At 38.1% G+C, this 26,297-nt stretch overlaps 1 protein-coding gene and 1 long non-coding RNA gene across 2 annotated transcripts in view; one reads left to right on the top strand and one right to left on the bottom strand.

Annotated features, from left to right (window-relative positions):
- Positions 1–26,297, top strand: part of LOC149043956 (uncharacterized) — a 114,545-nt gene that overhangs the window by 35,140 nt on the left and 53,108 nt on the right. The gene's annotated exons all lie outside the window — the stretch shown is intronic.
- LOC149043962 (uncharacterized) lies at positions 1,724–23,145 on the bottom strand. The gene is made up of 19 exons (XM_089209172.1): positions 23,092–23,145; positions 15,384–15,460; positions 13,236–13,890; positions 12,281–12,424; positions 10,859–10,962; positions 10,436–10,500; positions 10,144–10,340; positions 8,819–8,926; positions 7,963–7,981; positions 7,467–7,506; positions 5,909–6,182; positions 4,528–4,638; positions 4,236–4,426; positions 3,961–4,083; positions 3,769–3,839; positions 3,451–3,491; positions 3,053–3,149; positions 2,635–2,734; positions 1,724–2,064 (listed from the first exon to the last, which is right to left on the bottom strand). The coding sequence occupies exons 3-19, from the start codon at positions 13,867–13,869 to the stop codon at positions 1,999–2,001; spliced, it is 2,385 nt and encodes a 794-aa protein (XP_089065298.1). The 5' UTR covers positions 13,870–13,890; positions 15,384–15,460; positions 23,092–23,145; the 3' UTR covers positions 1,724–1,998.

The raw sequence follows: 26,297 nt of genomic DNA, 5'->3' as shown, positions 1-26,297 counted from the left end.
GTATTGGACATGTATGGAGGAATGTATGATGTCGCCTTGCACAGTATAGAGTATTCATAGATCAAGTGAGTCCTTTCATTGCTCTACTTCAACCGTCCTTTATTCAATAGTATATTTACCATACAATCACCTTAAAATAGTAACGTTATGTAACGCAATAATAATAGGCCTTTTAGCGGCCATAACTGGTCTCAAACACCAGCGCTAATAAAAACACGTATAAAACACGTATGAAAACACAAATACCGTTGGAACGCGTTTTTGAAACGTTTGAGAGGCTTCAAATTAGATCTTAGAAAAACCGGTCTCAAATTCCATACTAAACAACGTTTCCTTTGTCCTTGAATTCCAACTGAGTACGCGACAAATACGAACAGAACATACTTCTTCCGATTCTATGTGAGTCAAATTACGATAAACTATGATTAAAGGAAAAAGATATAGCTTAACTTTGAAGGATTGTTTTGTCAAAAGCTGCGCTTTCTGCCTTTTCACTTTCTGATAACGCTTCCACAATGAAACGTAATCAGGGTGCGCACACTGCCTGGGCTGAAATGCTAAGTAAGGGGAGGGTAAAAGCTCATAGGTGTGATGTACAACTTAACCCTTTCGTTATTTGTGACACTTCAAACGTGCCAACGATGTTTGTGCGGTTCGGTAATAACTGAGGCCTTGGTTTGGGCTGTACAAACGAGAAAAAAACGGCAGTCATCTTGCAATAGGCGTTCCTCCCATGGCACGTTTTAATATGTATTACAGAGCTCTAGATTTTTTATACACAGTCGAAAAGGGCAGGGGAAAAAATCCCTATCGTCGAGTTCCTCTCACTACAAAGCAGAAAGTTCGCTCATTCCTGATTTGGCCAGTGTGAAAATGGGATTTCAAAAAAGGAATACCGCTCAGAACTTTAAAGCCTTATGGTAGTTATAACTTCAACTGAAACTTTCCGATAAATTCCCCGAAAACTGATGTTAATTCGCTAAAAGAGAGAATATGACGTATTCCTGATGCTCCGATACTTCGCATAAGCAAAAATGACCACTATCTTATGATTGGCGTTCCTCATCGGCTTCATCTATATTAAACTATATTGCAATGCAGTTGCATTTTTCCATATGCAATCTTAAGCGGGCGGTGACGGTCAGTCTTATCTTGCTTGGTCAGTTCTTCTTGCCACGAACCAGAATACCCGTTCACCCTTGACTTGTTCAGAGTGGAAATGAGATTCCCTAAGAGGTGTTTCCGCTTAAGACTTCAACGCCCTATCGTGATCACCAACAGACACTATTCATTGATTTTTACGACGCTGTACAACACAGAAACTGTATCAACCTAACGTAAAAAAATTTGAGCGGAATGCAATTGTTTAAATAACAAAAGAAAAGAACTCTGTCCGATCATTACCTTCATTAACAATCCTGCGATTTAGAGTGCAATTCAAAAAACAGCCGTCAAATAAATTTGTCATAAAAACTTTATTATTCTTATAAATTCCTCAACGAATGATGTTCATTTCCTTGAAGAGGAATGTCGGTTTCCCTGGGGCTTATTCGGGGGGCTTATTCGGGCTCCCCAGACTTCGCTCTAAATGACATTAGTGGCGCAATTTTCTGATCGATAGAGCGGGCTCTTCACAGTAAATCTCTAACGTTCACTATGCTAAGTATCTTTTCATACTTTGTCATTGGATTTGCTTCCAAAAAAGAATACGCAATTGGAGCGATTTTTTTTTACATTTTACACCAAAATATTTACTCTGAAACATTATTTTTAATTTATATCACTAAAAAATTCCATGTCTTTTCAAGATAAAAATCCTAAAAGATACACATAAAACTAAATGAAAGTTATAATGTTCCTCCCTTCGCTGTTAAACAGCTCGCTTTGTATTAACAAAGGATGAAATTTTAAATTCAAATACACAGAGAAAATAGCATACGAACTCCTAGGGCTGCAAGACTTATCACTTAATCCTTCACTCCATAAGAATGCAATCGGTTACACAGCTAGATCGTCAACATTAACGTAGAGTCGATCGTCGTAATTGCTTAAGTTTATCAGCCCCTGCCAAAAAAATAAAGGTTAAATGACTTTTCGTCCTTCGTAAAGAGCATGTTGATGATGGAATATACTTGGAAATAATCAAAATAAAAGAGACATGCAACGCTCGAGCACCCCTTGGTCACACAAATATCACATGCATTTGACAGTGGTAGATTCTAAATTACGATATCAGAAAAAAATAAAGAAAAAGCTAACGAATATCATAGTGTACCTCTTTTAAGACTCAACGAAAGGTTCGAAGCACCACACTGGAACTTACTCGATACAAATTCGCATTTACTTTGGGTCTTCATCGATGGATTCAGAGAATTCTATGAAACAAAACATCACTCCCCTTCCGTGTTTTATGAACAAGCTTTGGAACTTGTGTAAGGACACTGGGTGGAATCCTGGTATATCATTGTTACCTCATAATTTAGGCAAAGGAGCTTCGAAACTTCCGTAATTTTCATAATAAACTATAATACCCAAAATCGGCTACCTTGAAGTAGACGATATTCTGCGTTTGTAGGTCACCCTGCGTAAGCCAGATGGAACTTAAAACGATCAAAATTAGCTCCACAAATCTACCTTGTGCTGGTTTTCCATTTCTTTGAGTTCTTCCCTCAGCTTTTCAAAAGATGGTCTCAAGTTAGGGTCGTCATCCCAACAGTTTGCCACTATGTCATACCTGAAACACAAAGAAGTCAAGGATATATCATTATTCGTTCTTACTGCCCTCAGTTAGGATGTTGTTAGGCACAAAATCATGATTGCAATATAAGGTAGGAAAGCTTGTTCCTTTCTTTAATGACCACAAGAGACAAACTCGTGATCACTGACTCATTCCAATTTTTCCCCTAAGTAGGCTCATTCAGAAAGAAAAACAGGTTTAATTTTGAGCTGCACATGCAACTTTCACAAGAAGAACTTTTCAAATCAATGTTACCGCTGTAGGAACGTAAAAAACAACAACAACAACAACAACAACAACACAATCTTTTCATACAACTTCTCATCCACATGTTGTGGTTTAGGCATTCTGTATCCCTCCTCCAGCAACTTTGCCATTTTTTTTCCATCCTTCCCTGGATACGGTGAACCACCTAAAATAAAGCGGGTACTCTCAATAAACTTTTCCAAGAAGGGCCTGACACTTGTAAATATATTTCTACAATATAATTCCTGCACCATTGTTCCTTGATTGTTTTTTTTTTCTTTTCGAATAAGTTCAGCAGCTGATGCAATCTAAGGTGGCCTGGTAGGTACAAAACACAAAGGCAAAACTGAATTCCTCAGAGTATGGTTCACCCTTCTTACTTCATGACCACGTGTCAACACAAGAGCCACTTTTGTTGACACGTTGACGCTAAAATTAATGGTCTGGTTATCAATCTTGCGACTTACCAATCGTGAAGATCTCATAGAGGAGAACTCCGTAGCTCCACCTGTAAAACAAACGAGATGCATTAACAGAAATAAACGTTCTTTTCTGTACTGACATCTTCGGCAAAATATCGTGGGAAGCACAATAGACTTGTTATAGGAGCGAGACCTGGGCCGTTACTTATGACTCACAGCCAGAAAGCGTGTTACCACCCCTTCTTAATACGATGCCTTCACATTTCCACATCAATTTAAAACAAATGCAACGCATAACATACATTAGACATCCAATAACTTTTTCCAGTTTGCCTATGGACCTTATGAAGCCCTTGTACTCACACATCACTCTTTGTAGAATATTTTCCGTATAGCAATGCCTCAGTGGCAGTCCATTTAACAGGGAGACGCCCCTAAATAAGAAACACAGAACTCGTTGGCAAAGCTAAGGAAAAGATCATGATCAAGGATAAACCGGACTTTACAGATAGTAGACTGTAAACAGATCTTTAGCTAACTGAACTAATTTAGTACCTTAGACTTCCGTTGATAAATGTTGTCCTCATGGATATCTCTGGCCATACCAAAGTCTGTTACTTTGCACGTTTCTCCTTCTCCAACTAACACATTACGAGCTGCAAGGTCGCGATGGATAATCTACAACAAATAAAATCAAATCATTAATGTTAATGAATTGAGGGGGTCCAGAAGAATTGAACGAAAAGAATGAAAAGTTATGACCTATATCCGAGTTCAGCAACATATGCCAAAGTAACATTTCACTAACTAGAGATAGGGTTCCTACTTACTGGTATCGATGACAAATACGACATTCCATCGGAAACTTGCCACGCAAACTTCATCAGCTGCTCTGACGTCAGATTAGTTTGTGGTTTGATATCCGGATCTTCGAAGTAAGTGTCATTTAATCCACGGCTCTTTCTGAGGTATCCCAGTAGATCTCCATAGGGAACGTATTCAATCAGCACCATCAATGGCCCTGTAAAATATGGTAAACATAAAAATATGCTTATATTAAGCACTAAATCTGCTCTTTGTTTTGGCTGTTTGGGCGATTAAGGCATACTTTTCCATATTTACCAGATTTCGTGACACATCCCAGAAGTTTAATAACATGAGGATGAGCATCGAGTTCCTTCATCAATCGAAGTTCGGACAACAAGTCCTTCCTGTCCGACTCAGAAGCGTGATCTGCAAGATGATCACCCGACAGCTGTTACCTTTACAAGCAATATCAGTAAATGTACCTCAGAAAATATCAGTTGATATTCTCTGACTTGCTAAACTAAAATAGGTGACACATTTCCTACCGAACTTTGAGCTCCGTTTTGTTCAGTGATTGAACATCCTATCTAAAATCACAAGGTTATGAAATGGTAATAGTCATAAAATATCTTATACAAGTTCATCTTTGGAGCTCGTGTGTAAAGCTCGATAAGACGGACTGAATTAGGACTGTAATACTCTGCAAGTAAATATAAATTTCTATAAATTTCAAACATTATTCTCAGTCGACAAATACAATGACAAAACCCCTCATTCCATTGCTATACCAGTATGACCATACTTTAATGATATTGAATTTAATTAGCTTAAGATTTGTACAAAACAATTGCTGAGCGGCATACGCGTAGCAGAGTCATTTTTTCCTTTTCCCGCTGAGGTTTAATGTTGAAAGGGACCACCCTTATGTTAATTTGAATTCGAAAAAACAGTCTTTGAGATTTGCTACTTTTAAAAAGGTGGGAGGAAGGAGTGTCGATTGTCGGCGAGAATTTAATTCTCTACAAATAAATGTCTCTGTCGCTATGTTCTTGCAAGAAAAGATATAGTTCTTCTGATAAACTTGTAAGAAAATTGTACGACTTCTGATATCAGAGGGCGCTGCACCAGCAAGTTTCATGCTGAGGCCACGTGAGAAGCTTGTCGTGTCATTTCTCGACTACGCAGGTCTGGTCAACTCATTCATGGTCTATAAATGACTGTAAATATATGAAAATCATACATGTGAACTACGTTTGAGGAAACGATCTGACTATGGAATCGATCCTCGCAGTTATGAACACTAGTTAAGTAGAAGAGAAAATAAGGCCCGTACAGGCCTGAATTTTTTCCATGGCGTTATTTTCACTACTACATTAATAGTGTTCATAACTGCGAGGATCACGTCCATATTTCTCCATGGTCTGTTTGATAGCTGGTTTTAAATTGTCTCACGATCCTGATCAACTAACTGAGGTCACGTTTAGTTGACTGCTGATTGTACTACTGCTAAATGAACCTTACTCTCCCCATTTAGGAAGGGTTGGGGGGAGGGGAGATTAGGCTTGCCTTGCTACCTTCAGGATCGAGAAGAAGGCTTAATCTTTTGACGCTACCTGCCTAAGGCTGAGTCTTTCCATGGGAGTGTTACCGTTGGGATTTCACTGAAACAAATCCTATTATTTGAAGTATTTGATACCTTTCAACATCTTAACAGCCACAAGTGTCTTCGTTGGTTTCCCATGGAGGCCTATGACTGTTGCCTTGGCAACCTGACCAAAAGCCCCTTTACCAACGACCTTTTCTAGAGTCACATGCTCTGTAGGAATCTCCCAACAGCGTGGTGATGAATATGTAGAGGTGTATTCAGTGACGGACTGGCTCGGTTGTGGACAGTTCGCCGGTGACCGATTCCTCTCATCCAATGCCATATACTGGTGGCTTTGAGAAGCTTCCGCCATCTCAAGTTCAGTCTTTTGAGTTTAAAATAATAAAAGGAATCATTTACTAGGGCTACAGTGGAACGTTTCTCAAATCTACCTTCTTTTTCATTCCGTGGTTCATGTCAAAGCTTTCTTGCGAATGTGTTGCATAATATCATCATTATAATTATATAAAAGTAGAAAAATAAAATGTGCTGGCTCGTATTAAATTTTAAATTTTCTTCAGCTGTCTCCTGTAGGAATTTCATGACCACTTATGACACTATCTTCCATTCTTTGGGAGTTACTACTGGAAGTGCGATAGTAAAAAATAATAATAAAAAGGTGCTGGCTCATATTAAACTTTCAATTTTGTTCTTCTGTTTCCTACAGATTACACTGATGATCGTTCTGATTTGTGGTGGTGTTAGCTTCGTCTCTGAGTGGTACAATATACTGGAGAAGCATTTTATAAAATAATATTATTGCAGAGCGAGGGTGGTACAGATACGAACACGGAATAAGTGAAGATAAAAGACAAACCGCCGCTGGTAAGAAATAATTTAATCAAATTTGAACGAATTTGTCAGCAAGGTAAATTTTATTCAAAGACACAAAACGTATCGCACTTAAGAAAGGGAATAAAGCTCCAGCCATGTTATTAAAAGTTTTTTTGTTTGGTAGTTACGCAATTGAAAAGGAGAATGACGTAAACTTAGATCACCAATCTCTGTCAAAGTACAGACATGTTATCCTCAAGCTCTTTGTCAAGAAAGAGGGCACAGGCTTTCCCAATAAGGACCGAACAAGGCTAGTATATAACATTTTCGTTTTTTTCTTAAACTCAAAGGTGCTTGTAATTATGGGAAGATCCTCCATAAACTAAACAATGTCTCAGCGAGTAAAAGGTAAAGGAAATAAATTGAAGATTTAGGCTTAACCAAAACATTTCTATTTGCGTAATGATAACGGTGAATTAAAAGACTTCTATGCAAACTTCGGAACAGTAATCCAAACGAACAAATTGATTTGAGAACAAGGAAGCAAATAATTATTGATAAATTTAGGGCTTAAGATTGTGATCGAAGTCTGTGCTTAAAAATGCTGCCCAGCCGATAATACAACATACATTTATGAAAAAAATTGCAATGAACCTGGGAATATACTCCGCGACCCACGAAAGCGTTACTGTGTCCATCGGCAGAGGTAGGAAAATCCGGACTGCGCTAAGAACCAATCAGATTGAAGGATTCGTTACCGTGCCCTCTTGACAAAAAAATGATATACCGTATTGTACCACAATAAGGTTAAGAGTTAAATCTTCAAGCGACTTACAAAAACATTCTCTATTTCCTCAATTGTATCTCTGTTTGTCCTAAAAGTAAAAAAGAAAATCACGTTTTCGGTCGCATCCGAATTCAATCGGAAGAAGCACGTTGACGATTTGTTCAGCTAGGAAAGCACACATTTAGGCACTCTATAAGTATTAGTCTTGAAAGGATTAGTGACAACATGTCACATTTTGCGCTGCTGCACTGACTCAAAAAAGCTTTCATAAAGATTAGGAACCAGGCATCTGTGCCTTTCATTGAGTGGACTAGCTCTAAGGAAAGATAATTATCTCTGACTAGTCCATTCTCAAAAGGTCTCGTGAGTAGTCTTAACGACATTACGTTACGGATGCTCTGGGAAATTGACTTTAGATGAAGCTCCTGCTCTAGGCGTAACTATCATAATCCATGCTTGAAATTCACAGTTGCATACAGTCTACAATTGGTATCAAAAACAAAACATGAAATTGGACGATACTTTATCGTTCTAAAAATCTCACCTCTCTCTTCTTCTTATTTCTAGAACGATAAAAAAGAAAAAAAGTATGAAAAACATGAAAAACGTAAAGTGAGAAGATAGCAAAGAAAAACCAGCTCGAAAAATATATTTAGAGAAAGCAACAAATAATTCAAAGGCAATGCAGAATGATGTTTTCTGACATTTATTTCATTTTACACATGGTCAGTTTCAGTAGAAAGTGGTCACCAGGTCTAGGGTTATAACTGAAATCATAGAATTATAGAACCCGATCAAACGAGAACATATAATCACGGTCATGAATTTTTGGATATGTGTGTATTTCATAAAGGCAACAGATTATAGAGGAGATTTGCCGTGTTCACCCAGCCTCACCTAAACACTAAGAGGCTTCAGTGATACTCTGGTCGGCGTGCCACGTAACTGTTTCTAATTATCAAACTACATTTTATGGTATTCGCGCGCGTTGCGCGTTATTTCGCAATATCAGGTAATCTGGCCTACACAGACTTAAACCTTGACACTGAAAATTGATCTGGAAACTTTCTCGTACTCAATTTTGTTCGGTGTAATATGCAGTGGATTTGAGTTGTATTTTCTTTAATTTTCTTTCATCGCAAATTTGCCACCTTTGTTTCAGGGAATCTTAGAAGTTTAGAGAGTATTCATTTTCAGTTAAAAAGTTTCATTACATCTTTTATAATATAACGGTGTTGGACACCAATATCTTTTTTTAAAGGGATTTATTAGAACTGTTTCGAAATCCAGTGACATACCGTATTTTTAAAAAAGGCTATAACAAACATTAACTGTTTTCAGCTGCTTGATACTACGCGACTTTTCTTGGGAGCTAGAGTTGGCATTGATACTACTCTTACCATTTGAGTTCTTTCTCCACTTCCATACGAAAAAGACAAATATCCCAGCAGCAACAGCCAGCGCGGCAATTGATCCGACCACTGCACCAACAGTGATCCCTGTGGCACCTTGAACACAAGAGTTGAACAACATATGAAATATATGCCTCCTCAAACTAAATTATGGCAATCCTCCGCTTAACCGTTTTAGTCATGATGCCTTTTTCTACACATAACTTTTTATTTAATTCATGACAAATTAATTGGAAGAAGGGGTTTAACTGGGTATGAGAACTAAATTACAGGTATTTTTTCCACCCATACCCTTACTTACCCTTTAAGATGTTTTAAAAGCAATTTGAATCACGAGCCAACAAAACAAATGAATATTCTTTGTTATAAACTGCACTACAATTGTTTTTCCTCCCATAGGGAATACTGCTTTAGCCTTTACTTCTCAGATCGCAGTTAAGAAACAAAGGCCTCGCAAGTTATTGTTTGAGCTGCTGTTTCTTTTTATCACACTCTAGCCAAGGGTTTATCCCTTCCCCACCCTGCAGCCCTTAGCTGTTGTGGTGTTATACAGAATGTAACGGTATAATCTAACCGACAGAATCAATCTCACAAACTTAACTACTTTATTAAACAGCGAATAATGTTCTTAACAAGGAGCGACTTCTAGAAGCAGTACAATACTTATCGTTAATAAACTTAATTAAGCCCACCACAGTCTATATCCTAGTACACCACTGACACAATCTCACGACTGACGCAATCTCACTGCTGTCGCCAAAGTTCCTTGAAATGAGCAATTTTCCCCAGTAACTCTCTCTCGGTAGGGCTTTCAAAACTGTCGTCCCTCCGACAACAACAACTACTCTTGCTACTACATAAGTGAGTCTTTATATATATTCACAAAGTGCTCTGGAACATTCCAGAAGCTTACATAAGAACTTTTTAGAAGTATTGCATAATAAATGCGTGACTTGATGAAAGGTTCTGGAAAGTTCTATGGTATGCGAATCTGCATGACTAAGTAGTCTGGAGAAATCTAGAAGCTTACATTTACAATAATTACTCATAACATGAATAACCTTAAGATGTATATGCATGATGTTTTAAAAGATCAGTACAACCAAGTACATCAACATGGATACCATAAACAAGAAGAATGTTCCAAATAGATGCTGAACATACTTGTGCAGCGTGCATAATGTGTGAGTGTGTTTCGCTTGGAAGTGATTAAATCTCATTCCATGATTAACCACTCCAATTGAAGCATATCATGGACTAAGATTTCTGCTACCAATCAACTATAATGTTTGTATCGAAGGATTAAAACCTACTGCCAGGTGGAGTTATTGTGCCTGCTTCAGTAGTTCCAGTTTCGAAGTCAATTTCCAATCTTGTATTTTTTATAGCACTCACGGTGAAGTCTCCAAGCTTCCCATCTCTGGAGGCATTACGAAGTACGACTATAGCATCTTGCTCTTTTGCTTTGGAATCGAAGATCATTGCAAGGTAAACAGTTGTACTTTCACACCTTGATTAAGACAAAAGACGTGGGTCATTAGAGGATGGAGTGCTTTAGAAAACGGGAAATTATAATTCATTTGCTGATCCAGGCAATTTACAAACCTGATGCTACTTTTCAAGTGCACACTTTTGAAACCTAAAAATCTCCAAGCAAAAGCCTCTTCCATCTACAGAAGGAACAGAAAAGTGAAACTGAACAGGAGTTCGAGGAGTTCATCAGGCCACTTAAACACCAGCACACAATCAGATAAACATATGAATGTTCATCGACAAAAAAATTTAGAATATTACCAGTTTGTAATGAAAAACCTCTTTTATAAACGTTCATAGCATGCCCATGCAAATGCGTAATAGGCTAATTTGGAATTTTTTAGTTCATTAAAATAAGTCTCTATTTCTTTTGATAGCCAGCCATTATCGAACGAAAGCCAAAACTAAAATTTTAACTGTACGATGTACAACGGCAGAAATAGAAGAAAGAAATAAAGATATAAATAGAAATATTGCTCTAAAAAAAATTGTTACCACTTCCTTGAGTGTAGTCAGTAATGACAATATGTCGTATTTCCCATTAGTACAACTTTCACTGGTGATGGCCATGGTTATGTTAATCAGTACTTTTACTATGACTGTACATGTGAATAAAAAGACACTGCAATTAGACACACATAAACGTAGACTTGTTGATATTTTGTGACTTCATTACATATCATGATTAACATTTCATTTCCCGCAAATACCAAAGTAAATACCATTATCTGGAATGTAAACAGGGACTAAGAGCCGACCGCTTTCACTGGGGGGTTAAATATGTAACAATCAGGTTATCCAAGAAAATTTTCAATTGAATATAATCTTAATATGCTGCAAATGGTATCAAAAAGGACTGTATTTTTTAAAGTTTTAAGGGGAAGCATGCCCTTTCACCTCTATAAGAGCTTCTACAAGAATAATTTGGGCATGATTTTCTATCAAAAGAGGTCCTTAGCTACACTAGTCTGGTTTCTTTCTGACATTTACACGCATGATAAATGTAGGTTACTTTATCATAATAACATTTTTCATATCGCTGGCAGCACCCATAAGTAATATGAGGCGAGTCCCTTGTTCTGACTGGTTACCGAAACCGTTAGGGATTGTTGTCTTTGACCCTGTGCAAGAGGAAGAAGTACATGGAGCGGTTATTTTTGGGCAATGTCGGCGATGAAGTCGCATAAAACGGCAGAAGAGAGTCATAAAAATCCCTCGTGGGTTTATTGTGCTACAAACACAGATGGCTCTTATCAAAACAAAATATTTTTTCCCGATACAATAAATCATTTATTGACCAAGCTCGTTCGATCATGATGGCTGGATATTACCCTTGTTCTTTTTCTGTGTTTTCAGGACCGAGATGAAAAAAGAAAGAACTCGTTCAATATACAGCCATATTGACCGAACCGTTGGTCAATATTCCCTTTTGGGCAGCTATTGCGCAAAGCGATTAATTGCCACATGCCACGCGACACACCTTTGTCTATTCTTTATCGGTTACAGTACCTGGTTTCAGTTTTGTTAGTGCTCTCGTAGCGTGAACAGTGTTTTGTCAAGTGGTGTTGTTTTTCTCGCCTACCTACCCGTCTCTTGTTAACGCCTTTCAGGTGAGGTGGCAAAGAGATTTCGTTTCCTTGTTTGTCACTCTTTGCTCCAATTTTATTATTCTAGGAGATAGACTTCTCTCATAGCCAAAACAGACTATGCTGTTGTTGAGTTGGTGGTGGGAGGAATTATGCATATATCCTGATCGATGTTGTAAGCATTAAGTAGAACGTAAAACTAAAGAGCCTTTTGTTCCTTTGAGCATTTTGAATTTTGTTAGACAAAATCGAAATGATCCTGTAGGCTTTAGGACTTTTATTAGTCGATTATGATTAGGACAAGACCAAACACTAATATATATATGTATACCTTCGCAATGTTCCATATTAGATGATCTCTTGTAACCTTCTTTACACGTGCAACCAGTTCTGCCAGTATCAGATGCTGAATTTGCAGGACAAGGTACGCATTTTGCATTACTAACAGAATCCTTATAGAAGCCTCTCTGACACTCTAAAATGAAACGATGTGAAATTTCATCAACATGCCTTTCCTTCAGAACCAAGGTAATATCAACTGATATTCTCCTTTTTAGAAAACATCAATGTAATGACAGAATCTGAGACGCATTTTGATAACCTTTGCACAAGTCATCACCAGAGGCTTGGTTACCAAGACAACTCTTTTTGTCTTCACTCCTTGACTCTCATAATGACTATCATTCAGGTTTTTGAACAACATGCGTCCGTAAATTTAATATAACCCCTAACCTGGGGCTATCAGACCTAAATACAAAGACCCGAAAACGAAGAGCCGAAAATCAATACCCCGTATTTTTGCAAAACCAAAAAAAGGGAAATGAAGAATAGACCAATAAAAATTGACAAATGGGGGGGGGGGGGGGGGGGCTCTTAAGAATAAATCAGTACGGTGATGATTTGTGACAGGGAGATTTTGAACCTAACGAGGCAAATAGATAAATACATCCAACTGCGCAAAAAACCAAGACAAAGCAAAACGAAACGGCACTTTCAAAAATAGTACTTTGCAAAAAGGGGTTCTTTGTCCTGGGGTCTTCGTTTTTGGTTCTTACGTCCTTGACTATTTATTTATCTACGTCCACCGATTGAATTTATATGAAAATGTGAAGTATGGCCAAACAGTCCATTTTCATGTAAGTTATGCATCGAAGCTTCTATAAGCTTTTAAACGTTGAACAAACAGGGTGGTCATTAAGATGTTTAACCATTTGAATGATTAAATATGTGTTTTGGACCCAGCGTTACAGAGGCAAATCCAGGTTTTAATTAAGTACAGCACTAACCTTTGCATGTGAAAGATCCATTCGTCAACTCATAACCATAGTTGCAAAGACAGGCTGAGTTATCTGTAATATTCCATTCCCCATTACTAAGGCACACGCCAAAAACCTTTTTGTTGTTTTTAGCGATCGAGTTAGGATCTGTACATTCTCCCTCTTGTTTGGTTAAATTGATCTCATTTGCTGGGGCAACTGTTCTTGAAAATCTAACCATTTTGGAAGCGACCGTTTCAGAGCAGAAATGATATCTTACAACGAACTTTTTTATTTCCAGGCAGGCTCCTTGGTCTAGTAATGCTAAATAAATTCCCTTTGCTTTTGTCACTATTGACCCATAAAATGTTTCTATGATGCGCATCCCAGGTGCAGGAGGAGTTTTTGGAGTTATAACAGTTTCTTTCTGAAAATTTAGTTGTATTGGGTCTCGGTTAAATTTGTAACCAGTTGTATGATAACAATACAGGGAGAAGTTTGCTCTGCAGAATGGCCCCACGTCAGCTGAAGGGTAGTATAAGAGGCTATAGGTCACTTCAATATCAAGTCGTGCAACATTTGTGCTGTTAATAAACTCTGATATTAACCAGTTCTTTGGTTCCTCATTCCTGTTAGAAAAATCACAAACTGAGTAATATGGCATTTCTGTTGAAGGATGATTCCACTGCAAGAGAATAAAAATCCAATTACTGATCAAGCGTGAAGGAGAAAAATACTCACTTCAAAAGTGTTGGTCTGTGCAAAACATAAATGTACTGAGCGTACACTATACTGAAAATTTCTGCATACACTAGGCAAGTATGGAGCATTATTAGATGGGCTGATACTTTAACTATGATCAACATGAATCAATAACTCTAGAATAACAAAATCTTATTATCAAATTACATATCAAAATTAACTCCAAATGGCATTATTTTACAGCGTACGTGCTTTTTCATGCGACATTTACCAAAAACCTTGGTGTTTCATGCATTTAGGCTTTGACCTCTTTGGAATGAAGAATACTACTGATAGTCACTGACTTATGATTGGCTCTCCTTTATTGAAATGCCAAGTTAAGTCATAGGAAGTTCTAGTTTATTGGAGGATGGGAAGAAGGATACCGAAATTGTTGAAGATGAAGAGGGGAAAAACATTAGTTATCTAGTTTATATAACTATTGTTTAAAAATGAGTTTAATTAAAAATCATCCTAAAGAATTAGTTCAAGTGCTAGTTTGTTGATAAATTGACACAACAGATTTGAAAAGGAAATCGTGCGTTTTGATGAGAGTATGAAAACATGAAAAAGTTCTCTGTTGCTTTTATAAAATATTTCATTCCAATTACATGACAAATAAAGGAAAACTTTGCTTAATAACAAAAGGTCAAAACTCTCTTATTTTAGGTGACCATTTGTTCTTCAGTTCACTTTCTTTGCACATAAGATGTGCCTTATCTTAATGAAATTGTGCAAGATGAAGAGGGGAAAAACATCAGTTATCTAGTTTATATTACTACTGTTTAAAATGAGTTTAATCAAGTTCATCCTAAAGAATTAGTTCAAGTGCTAATTTGTTGAAAATTGACACAACAGATCTGAAAAGGAAATCGAGTGTTGAGATGAGAGTATAAAAACATGAAAAAAGTTCTCTATTGCTCTTATAAATATTTCTTTCCAATACCATAACAAATAAAGGAAAATGTTTCTTATTTGCTTCTTGTTTGATATGATTATATGTCCTAAGGTAAGTCAAAACTCTCTCATTCTAGGTGACTTTTTTTTCTTCAGCTCAATTTTTTTGCATATAAGATGTGTCTTATCTTAACTAAAAATACAATACATGCCTGGACCAAATCCATGGGAAATTATCATTGGTGTGAGTAACGTAGAGGCTTGAGATACAAAAGCTTTAAACCACCTGCTGTACATCACCTGAGCATGTGCTGGTTTCTCTGGGCCCATATTTTCTCTCACAAAACCCCCTGTCCACATTTATTTGGATTTCAACCGCCCATCATCTTCATTTTCCAATTTTTTTAACCTCTACCTTGATTTCCTTGATAAGCGGGGATTACTATTACAAAATATGTATAGATGTACTAGATAGCGACAAAGTTAATGTTTGATAATACACGTTTTTACGACATGGGCTATCAAAATCAAGTAACTCACCCCTGATCCGCCTTTACTTTCTTTAAAGATAGTCCAGTACCAAAGGTCTCTTCTAGTCGGTTTCTCCAAAAGAGTTTCTGCAGAGGAATGTTATAAACTATTTGGTAATAAAGTTCGGATATAACACCCACTATCATTGGTTGGAAGAGCGTGTTTTATCAGAGTACAAAACACGGAGCTGAACAAAATCTGTCACGCTATCTGCCAAGTTGTACAATGTCTGTCCATCGGCTCGGACTTCTCTATATAGCTTTTTTCGTTCACTGAAAGTAAATTTCGGAACAAGCGAGCCGGCAAGTAGCAAAAGAAGAACCAAACAAAAGTTTGTAAACATGTCAAGCGCGGTAATTAACATTGCCATAACGTGAGCACAGACGAAAATCAGTAAAGAAAAAACTTAATGGACTGTCGGAGTTTTTAAAATTGTAAAGCTCAGTTAGATCGTAAGATTACGCACGGCAATAAAACTTCAACCTCAGCTGACACTCATGTAGTATGAATAGTTTCGTGTTTAAAAACAAAACAGAACTAAACAGGAATGATGAAAAATACAACCAAACTTGAATAGCTGTTAAAGTTTATACAAATCATGACGGTGTCAGAGCGACTGCCATCGTGCTGTGGTCCATCACGCTCATCAAGGCAATCTCAGGTGACATCGCAACGAAGCAAGCCTCAGAAATTACATCGGCCGCACTTTGAGTGAACAACTAAAAGCTTGCTCTGATATCTCTTCGATGCCCCCAGGGGCAGGCCTCCTCAGTCACAGCAGCCGAGTTTTAGAGCGCCGTCACCTCGACCAATCTTCATGTTCCTGTGAATCGGCTGTCGTTCAGTCAGAAAACAAACGCTTTGAACCGTTTGTTTTCTAATTGTGAAAAAGCTTGAGTGTTTTTATAAGCCACGATTCGGCCGGATTTCACTGAACATTTCACTTTCAATATTCTGCATTAACATTAAAAAAAAAGCTTCAGGCAAAAGTGTTAAATTCGACCTGCCGAAGGTTTTCTGTTTGTAAACTATCAGTCCGGGATGGTTATCAGATTTAATAACGACGTGACGTCACAACATGGCGACCATAATGCTATAATAATATAATAATTTATACAGTGCAAATTCAACATACGTTTTTAAAATGCGATTTACCGTCAAAATATCTAATCTTAGATATGAGACCATTAGGTAATCCCTACAATAGAGAATTACAATAGTCGAGGCGGCTCGTAACGAACGCATGTATTAAATCCTCCGTGATTTCTTGAGTTAATAATTTTCTTATCCTGCTGATATTATGGAGGTAAAAGAAACCTGTTTTGCAAGTTTTTGTAATATGTGTGCTCGTTATAAAGTTGACATGAAACCAGGCACCCAAGTTTCTAATTACGTCTGTACTGGGGGATATACAAGAGTCTCCTACAGTCAAGTTGTCAATATCCACTTTCTTCAACTGTGCTTGAGTGCCAATAAGAATAAACTCTAACTTATCGTCGTTGATCTTGTATACAAGCCTCCATTGCAGCAACAGCCGAATCTTGAGTGGCACTATCACCCGGTCGAAAAGCCAGATACAGCTTCGTGTCGTCGGCATAGCAATGCACTGTGGGTAAGTGTTGAGTGACAATGTCTAACAATTGACCCGTGTAGATGGAAAACAATAATAGACCGATGCAGGAACCCTGCGGTACACCAAAGTCGATGTCGAACTTGCCAGAAGTTGCAACGTCTATTACGTCCTGCTGGAACCTGCCCGACAGGTAAGAACTCCAGTGCAGTTCTACAAAACACAGACTTATCCTCAAGACGCCGAAGCAACAGTCTGAAATCAGTGTAGTCTCCACTAGAGTAATGACCTCCCGTGTGATGATTAGATCGAGTGTATGACCAAGCCGGTGAGGGTCGCATGCTGGACTAATCCTATAGAGTCGAGGAGATCTAGGAATTTAATTGCATCGGGATCATTCGGGACATTTACATGAATTTTCGTGTCCCCAGTTATCAGGAGGGGTTCAGGTGTCAGAATGATCGACTCCATGTAGGCCGCAAACTAATCCAGAAATGCTGAGATAGTAATAGGGTGAACTTTGGAGTATTATGTTCGGTACACTACAACCATACTGAATTTATCTGTCCCTGAGGAGACCAGGTACTCTACTAATTCAATTTCAGAAGTCGAAGATTTTCTAACTTAATTCGAGATGTTCGTTGTTTATTCGTTACTGCTTGCCCTATCATTATATTGGAAATGAGTGAACAGATACTGACCTTCGCGTGTACTGAAGACGGCGGCCGCGGTCATCAAGGAGTGATAGGAGCGAAATTTTAGGCACAGAAGTAACAGGAAAGTTGAAATATCTTCAATTTATTTTCTTTTGATGCAACTGTTAATTGTGTGATGCAAACTGCAGGGAAAAAGTGCATGGGGTGGTCTTGATTTAGGTACGTCTAATTCAGTCACCGACTGCCATTTCGTGTTTATCGACATGAAATGTAAATAAACTAAATTGGGTCAACACGGCGCCGTGCTCGACTCTTCTCAATCAAGACTAGTACAGAAGAAGGACCGTCTGTTAAAATTGTCATGGCGATCATCATCACATAACGCCAAGCGTGAATAAAAACCACGGCAAAGTTTTGTGCAAAGCCTATGCATCAATTTTATGTAATAAAATATTGTATCCTTCCTAAAATTAGTTTATCAGAATAAGAATAAGTTACCAAGCACAAGTAGGGTTTTGTACAATGATAGTTTCAAGATTTAGGAAAGTTTCTTCCCCTGTGAATATTTCCCAAATCTGCTGGCCTCCTAAAATCCTCAGACCTTTGCCCTGACAGCCTAACTTCATCCAAACTTTGGCAACTGGGGCGATTAGCAAATGAATGACTCGCACAACCGAGGCTATTTCCACATACACACCCCTTAATCTTGTTACCTTATTCTGGACATGGTATTACAAACATGGTAGATATACTGCAAATTTTCCAGTTGGGGTGAAATATATAACAAGTATTTGCCAGTAGATGGTCAAATGAGAACTTTTTACAGATCAATAAAATTTATTGTTGTGTTCCATGTGAATATGTAGCCACAACTCTACCTTCCATAAAAATCATTTATTTGTAAACATGAATACCATCTAGAACTTTTCAACCTCATTATTGTTGCTAATAACAACATCAACTTTAAAACTAAAGAAAAAACTTGATCGATTATTTGAATTGATTTCTGTAATGTACAAATGAAATCCTGGTTTTTTGTCTAGGTTTCTACAAATATCTTCATGGACAAATCTTAAGAGAGGATGTCAGCATCCATCGAACAAACTTGAAATATTGTGGCAAGTCGCCCAAAATTTGTTTTCTCTCTTACTTTCATTTGTAGCCCATACTTTCATATTTTGTAGCCCAATATGTTCTAATAATTTTGGTGTCGTTTTTTGTGAAAATATATTTTAGTTTTCGAGAAATTACTTTTTTCGTTCGACCGCTCAAATATGATTATTTTCACCGTGAATATTACCAGAGTTGTGTGACCTCATGTAACGAATGTACTAGACCTACGGTATTTCTTCTAACATAATCCTTTGTTTTATCATCTAAACTTAATCCCCTGTCGTTATTGAAGCTGGCAAAGAAATATTTATTTTTTGGTGAATATTTTTGGCCGACATACTTTTCCTATGTCGAGAAGTAGCATCAAAACAAAGAAAGTTTTAACAGTGACCGATATGACACAATCTACTGAGCTTCAAGCTTTTATAAGACAAAAGAATGGTTATAAAGTTACTGTAAAAATTTCCTTGTGTATTTGTTGTTCTATCTTGAAACGAACTGAAAGTCCGGCAAAATTTACTTGATAGCGACTATGAAATGTACATGGTGCGCCAACTTGTCGCCACTGTTAATTGGCATAAATCATTACAATTTGTAAAAAAAGTCTAACGTAACACTCTTACCTTGTTTATTTATGACTTTATTAGCCGTTTCGATTGTTATATTACGACTGGGTATTGCTTTTTGACAGGAGCTCAGGTTTTGCGTTGTGTTTTCCCCTCCCTCATTTATATCATAAGCTAGTCACGCAATAATTGATACCGACACAAGTTAATATTTACCATGTATAAATATTTTTGTTTACGTTGAAATTAAAATATTAAAATATGTGCTTTCTTCACTAATCGTTGTTTCAGCGGCAGCGAAGCAGGTACAAGCGGGTTGTTGCTTCAACGCTACTGAAATTTTTAGTATTCAGACAGGCGGGCAAAGCGTGATGCTCTTGGATAAAAACTTTTAGGGGGCCTTTTACATGATATCCGACTGAGTTTTGTACGAACGTTTTGTAGAACGAGTTAATAACGGTTGCCACATAAAAAGCAGCGTAAAATTTATTCAAAATGAGTCATTTCTGAGTGAGTTTATTGGGGTTTTCATTACAGAAAGTAACACTCATTCTGGACGACCTTTTCTACCTGTACAAGGTAAACGCGGCACGGCTCTCATATTTGTATGAATCCTCTGTAGGAGCGAGGGAAGCATTGAAAAAGACAGAAAAGGACATAAACACCTGTTTTAACAGGCTTATTGTTGCCACTACCACACGGAGGAGACCTAAGCACCTTTTATAATTTTATAGCGGTCGTTTTTGAAATTCCAAGTGCACACCCCGCCCTCTAATGTAAAGGAGTCCCCCGGTGGTGCTAATACGTGTAGCGCACTTGACATTTAGCAAGGACAAATTCTGATGTGACTTTGGCAAAGAGAAACATGTTTTGTCAGCGTCTAGTTGCTAGTGAGGAAGGGCCCTTTACCGCAGTGTGCATAATTACGCGTCCCCCCAGACGGCGAAAGCCAACAAATTGTTCAGGCATTAGTTGAGAAAACTCCGCCTCTGTCTGAATTTTTGGTAGCCCATTGACCAATTCCCAATCGAAACTTAACTCTGACGTCACGCGTTATTTTGCTAACGGTGGTAAGAAGCCTACTTACCGAAGCCAGATTGTACGAATTTTCCAGACATCTTGAGTACTATCTGTGATACACGCTTGCCGATTCCCCTATCAGCTTTTGGAATCGGCTTAACCCACCTCTATCATGGCCGGACATTTCTTTTGGAACCCTACATTTGCTATTGGAACCACGATTCCACCCAACACCAAGATTTGATCTGTGTGTGGGGCAATTTGTAAAATCATCGATGTGTTTTGGAGTCTCGAAGATGCCGGCACGCGACAAAACAAGATTAACTTCATTTTCTGGATCTGAAAACTTGCAACTCCGAGAGCGACATGAAATGTCTTTTTAACAATCACGCAAGGGAACGACTTGGTCTTCTCGATAACTAAACCCACAAGTTCCACCACCGAACGATTTAACTAAATAGTAAATCTCCATGTTAGCATGTAAGATAAGACGCTTATAAAACAGATCAGTTAGCTAAATCAGTATGTAGCTTATCAATCAAATCGACTACTATAACCTTACTGTGACTTCAGCCGGCGAAGGAATCATTGATGGATCTGGACATTTTAGTTTTCTGAATGCAGTAATTCCTGAAAGGTTTTTCTAGATGTCATGCAAAGAGGAAAAAAAACCCATCTCTTGGTATTTCGGAGGTTGACTCATCTTTGAATTTCTGTGTCACGCTCGCCACGCAACTGATATAATAAGTTAGAGAAGATATATAAACTGGAACTCAAATCTGGCTAGAATGTGGTAGAGCATAATAAACGTGATCATCGAAACAGCTGATAAAATCATAAATAAACAAGGTAAGAGTATTATGTTAGATTTTTTTGCAAATTGTAGTGATTTATGCCAGTTAACGGTGGCGACAAGTAGGCGCACCATGTATATTTCATAGTCGCTATCAAGTAAATTTTGCCGGACTTTGAGTTCGTCTCAAGATAGAACAACACAAAAACACAAGGAAATTTTTACAGTAACTTTATAACCATCCTTTGGTCTTTTAAAAGCTTGAAGCTCAGTAGATTGTGTCATATCGGTCACGGTTAAAACTGTCTTTGTTTTGATGCTACTTTTCGACATAGGAAAAGTATGTCGCACAAAAATATTCACCAAAAAATAAATATTTCTTTGCCAGCTTCAACAACGATAGGGGATTAAGTTTAGTTGATAAAACAAAGGATTATGTTCGCAGAAATACCGTAGGTCTAGTACATTCGTTACATGAGGTCACACAACTCTGGTAATATTCACGGTGAAAATATGCATATTTGAGCGGTCGAACGAAAAAAAATTATTTCGCGAAAACCAAAATAAATTTTTACAAAAAAACTACACCAAAATTATTAGAACATATTGGGCTACAAAATATGAAAGTAGAAGGGAAAACAAATTTGGCTGACTTGCCGCTGTTTGTTTGATGAATGCTTACATAAGCTCTTAAGTCTCTCTTCCTCGTCAAGTTTTAAATATGATATTCTATTTCTAGCTTCTCTTCCTTTAAATCAAACTTCCGCAGCGCGAGAAACATGACAGAAAAATTTCGTTTTTCAGTAGCGAAGATCATGGAAAGTTGGTTTGAAGACACTGACATTAAATGCAATTCCGGCAGATATTATCAAATTAATTACAGAAAAAATCTCAAAGAGAAGTCCTGTATTTCTAGCCAGAGGACAGTTAAAAGTGATTCTTCTTATTAATTTCCTACGCTTATCAAAGGAGGTTGAACGCTAAGGAAAAAACAGTGGAGCAAGCAGTCATACCTGGCAACTTCAAGGGAAGATATAAGAGAAGCCCATACAATTCTGCGTATTGTTCTACGAAACCACTATTCTCATCGACTGGTGATGTCTTTACTCGAAGTCGTTTCGTTACCCTCTCCTTTAATTTTGGCTCATTTTCCCCAACCGAAATTATCAGTCACGCTCAATAGAATATAATTACAACTGATACTGACATCAAATACTGCATGTGACTAAAAAGAGCTCCGCTTTTAGGCTTGACGAAATCTATATATTACGTGAATGGAACTATATTTCAGTTTTATATTAATCACTTGGCGGAAATCCAGTTAAAGTTATTTTGAAGCGAAATACATAACAGCCTAAAATTATCTAGTCTGTATCCAGACATATGAAACATAAGAAGTAGAGAAAGTTGATGCTGCCTCAAAAATAGGTCATTTACGTTGATCCTTCGATCTCATTAAGCTCGAAATTCGCATGATATTTAAATTACCCTAATTTACGCTGAGAAAGGTTGAAGTATCAACTGAAACGCCCTTCTCAAAGATCGAGTTTTTGGTCAAAGTCCATCGTCTAGAATACACAACAGTTATAACATCGATTCATGAAGGGCGCTCTGACCTCGCCTTCCAGTGATAAACGGAGAGAAGAAATGTAACCGCCTTTAATAACATTCTACTTCTTTCATTTAACACGGGTAGCTTACTTAACGCTCAAAAGTGTGGCACGGAGAAGTTCGACTCTGTTTCAGGCGTTTGGTCAGAGTTGCACGAAGTTCAGGATTTACCGAAGCCATGTAACAATTAATTGTGGTAACAACCCGTGGGAGCACAATTGCGGAAAAATGTTTCTTATGAATTTTGTTTGGCTCGGCCGCTTGAGTGGCTTTCGCATCGGAGTCGTGTAGCGCGGCAGAACTTGTCGAACTGACCGCTTCCTGAACATAATTAAAAGGTTCATTCAAGGAATAAAACACCTTTCAGTCGTCTGATGCGAACTCTTACCTGCTTCTCCTGAAACTTCGCGCAAAACAGCGATTAGCCATAGAACTAAAGTTGCACGGAATAACTTCATCATCAAGGTTTAAGCGATTAGTGGTCACATAAGACATATTCATAAAGAGTCAAAAGATGACACCTGGGCGAGGCCGGAAGACCAGTTTGCCCAAACAGTAACCACAGAACTGGGAAGAGCAGGCAATGGGCGCACTTTGGTTACGTTGCATCATAGACGTAAAAGGAAAGTAAGTCACTTGCATCCTGCGGCAGTCGTAAGCGTGTGAACATCTTTTGTGGCAGCGAGAATAGCATGAATACATGGAATGTAACAGAGATTCACTGTTTGTTGCCGATCGTCCGAAAGTTAAAATGTGTTGACGGGCCTGCGCGACTCCAGACTTTCCTTCGTGACAAATTCATTCTAAGGAGGCACTTGACGAGTTTCAGAAAGAATCCAAACTGTAGTTTTGCTGAGAATCTATTCCCATATGACAGCAGTTACACCCACAGCCGATGGTTGTATAAATGTTAAAGTCAGAAATTTCGTTCCTAGACGAAAGATATTTAACTGGGAATCGACCCTTGACGTGCAAACACACTACAAACACAGAAAGACCTTCCAATGCACGAATTTTTATACGTTTCATCCATCAGGCGCAATAAAGAATTCGTAAAAGGAGAAGTGCTGCATCTCTTAGGAACGAATTCGTCCCGCTTTACATTTAATAAAAAGCGTACAGAGTTTCAAAATACGCATAAAGAGTGGAGGATACCCAGATGACAGTTTTGGGAAGTATATCTCGGGAGTTATTTCTGCCGGTGAGAAAGATTAGATTGGGAGCACAAAGAAGAAAATAATTTTTTTTTGCACAATCTCGTCCGGCTTTGCCTAACATAAAGAACTTACGAATAAGGAAATATCACCTTAAAACTGATCGCACTAATGAGAATTATTACAAAGATCGGATATGACGCGCGCTATCATTGATTGAAAGAGCGTGCTCTAACGGGGTATAAAACATAGAACTGAGATGAAGCTGTCACGCCATTTGCCAAACTGTGCTACGGAACACGCGAGCAGTCAAGTACTGAGCAGCAGAAGAACCAAACAAAGGTTTGTAAACATACCGAGCGCCACACTTACGTTATTATAACGTGAGCAGAGAGAAATATCCTCGAAGAGAAAACGAAATGGATAGTCCGAGTTTTGAAGGTTTTCATGATCGCTTAGATTGGTTACCGTTTAAATTACAAATAATAATAATAAACATAAAATACAGCTAACACTCCGATAGTATATATAGTTTCATGTTTAAAAACGACACAGAACAAAACGGGAGTGATGAAAAATATAGCCAAACTGGCATAATCGTTAAAATTCCCAGTTATCATGACGGTGTCAGAGAGACTCAGCGATCATGCTGAGGTCCGTCGCGGCTAGCTGATTCTGGCGATCTCCGGTCATCAGAGTGAAGCAAGTCTCAGAAATTACAACTGCCGCCCTTCGAGTAAACAACTAAGAGCTTGCTCTATTATCCTTTCCGATGCGTTGGGCGGAAGGCCACATCACAACAGCCGAGTTTTACGGCGCTTTTAATCGCGAGCGCATTTATCGCGAGCAATCTCTATGTTCCAGTTTCTAATTGTCATGTGGAAAAAACTCGCGTCTTTCAATTCGGCCGGATTTCACTGAACATTTCACTTCGAGATTCTGTATTAAAAAACTGAATGGACTAAAAAACACCGGGCATAAGTGTTGATTTCCACCAGCCGAATCATTTTTTTCTGTTGGAGGGTGTTACGGATAGAATTTTGCCTATTCCATCTAAAAACCACGTTTTCCATTGGAATCTATTGGTGTGCATTGGACTTGTATGGAGTCATGTCCGATGTCGCCTTGCACTATATAGAGTATTCATAGATCAAGTGAGTCCTTTCATTGCTCTACTTCAACCGTCCTTTATTCAATAGTATATTTACCATACAATCACCTAAAAATGGTAACGCTATGTAAAGCAATAATAATAGGCCTTTAGTGGCCCTTACCGGTCTCAAACACTGGCGCTAATAAAAACACGTACAAAACACGTATAAAAACATCAATACCGTTGGAAAGCGTTTTTGAAGCGTTTTGATCAGGGCTGTTAAATTAGGTTAAAATGGCCATCCAAATCTTTGAGAGGCTTCAAATTATGACGTAAAGCAAATTAGATCTTAGAAAAACCGGTCTCAAATTCCATACTAAACAACGTTTCGTTTGTCCTTGAATTCCAACTGAGTACGCGACAAATACGAACAAAACATACTTCTTCCGATTCTGTGTGAGTCAAATTACGATAAAGTATGATTAAAGGAAAAAGATAAAGCCTAACTTTGAAGGATTGTTTTGTCAAAATCTGTCGCTTTCTGCCTTTTCACTTTCTGATAACGCTTCCACAATGAAACGTAATCAGGGTGCGCACACTGCCTGGGCTGAAATGCTTAGTAAGGGGAGGGTAAAAGCTCATAGGTGTGGTGTACACTTGACCCACTCCTTATTTGTGACACTTCAAACGTGCCAACGATGTTTGCGCGGTTCATTAATATCTACGGCCTTGGTTTGGGCTGTACAAACGAGACAAAACGGTAGTCATCTTACAATAGGTGTTCCTCCCATGGCACGTTTTAACATGTACTACAGGGCTCTAGATTTTCTATACACAGTCGAAAAGGGCAGGGAAAAAAACCTCTTACTTCAAAGCAGAAAGTTCGCTCATTCCTGATTCGGTCAGTGTGAAAATAGGACTTTCAAAAAAAACCTTATCGTAGTTGTAACTTTAGCTGAAACTCTCTGATAAATTCCCCGAAAACTGATGTTAATTTGCTAAAAGAGAGAATATGACGTATTCCTGATGTTCCGAGACTTCGCATAAGCAAAAATGACCGCTATCTTATAATTGGTGTTCCTCATCGGCTTCGTCTTGATGTTCATGGAAACTATATTCCAATGCAGTTGCATTTTTCTATACGCAATCTTAAGCGGCCGGTGACGATCAGTGTTATCTTGGCCAGTTGTTCTTGTCACGAACTAGAATACCCATTCACCCTTGCCTTGTTCAAAGTGGAAATGGGTTCCCTAACAGTGGATGCCGCTCAAGACTTCAACGCCCCATCGTGGTCACCAACAGAAACTATTTATTGATTTTTACGATGCTGTACAACACAGAAAAATG

This window comes from Pocillopora damicornis, chromosome 6, assembly GCF_964200805.1.
Source record: "Pocillopora damicornis chromosome 6, jaPocDami1.2, whole genome shotgun sequence".
NCBI classification, from domain to species: Eukaryota; Metazoa; Cnidaria; class Anthozoa; order Scleractinia; family Pocilloporidae; genus Pocillopora; species Pocillopora damicornis.
This window is presented reverse-complemented; position numbering and strand designations above follow the sequence as displayed.

Excerpts from the sequence above, each read along its gene's own strand:
- LOC149043962 (XM_089209172.1), bottom strand. The coding sequence starts at position 13,869 with ATGCCATATTACTCAGTTTGTGATTTTTCTAACAGGAATGAGGAACCA. Across the intron at positions 10,341-10,435 it reads CACTTGAAAAGTAGCATCAG|GTGTGAAAGTACAACTGTTT; the intron begins GTTTGTAAATTG and ends GTCTTAATCAAG. Across the intron at positions 3,150-3,450 it reads CTATGAGATCTTCACGATTG|GTGGTTCACCGTATCCAGGG; the intron begins GTAAGTCGCAAG and ends GCTTTATTTTAG.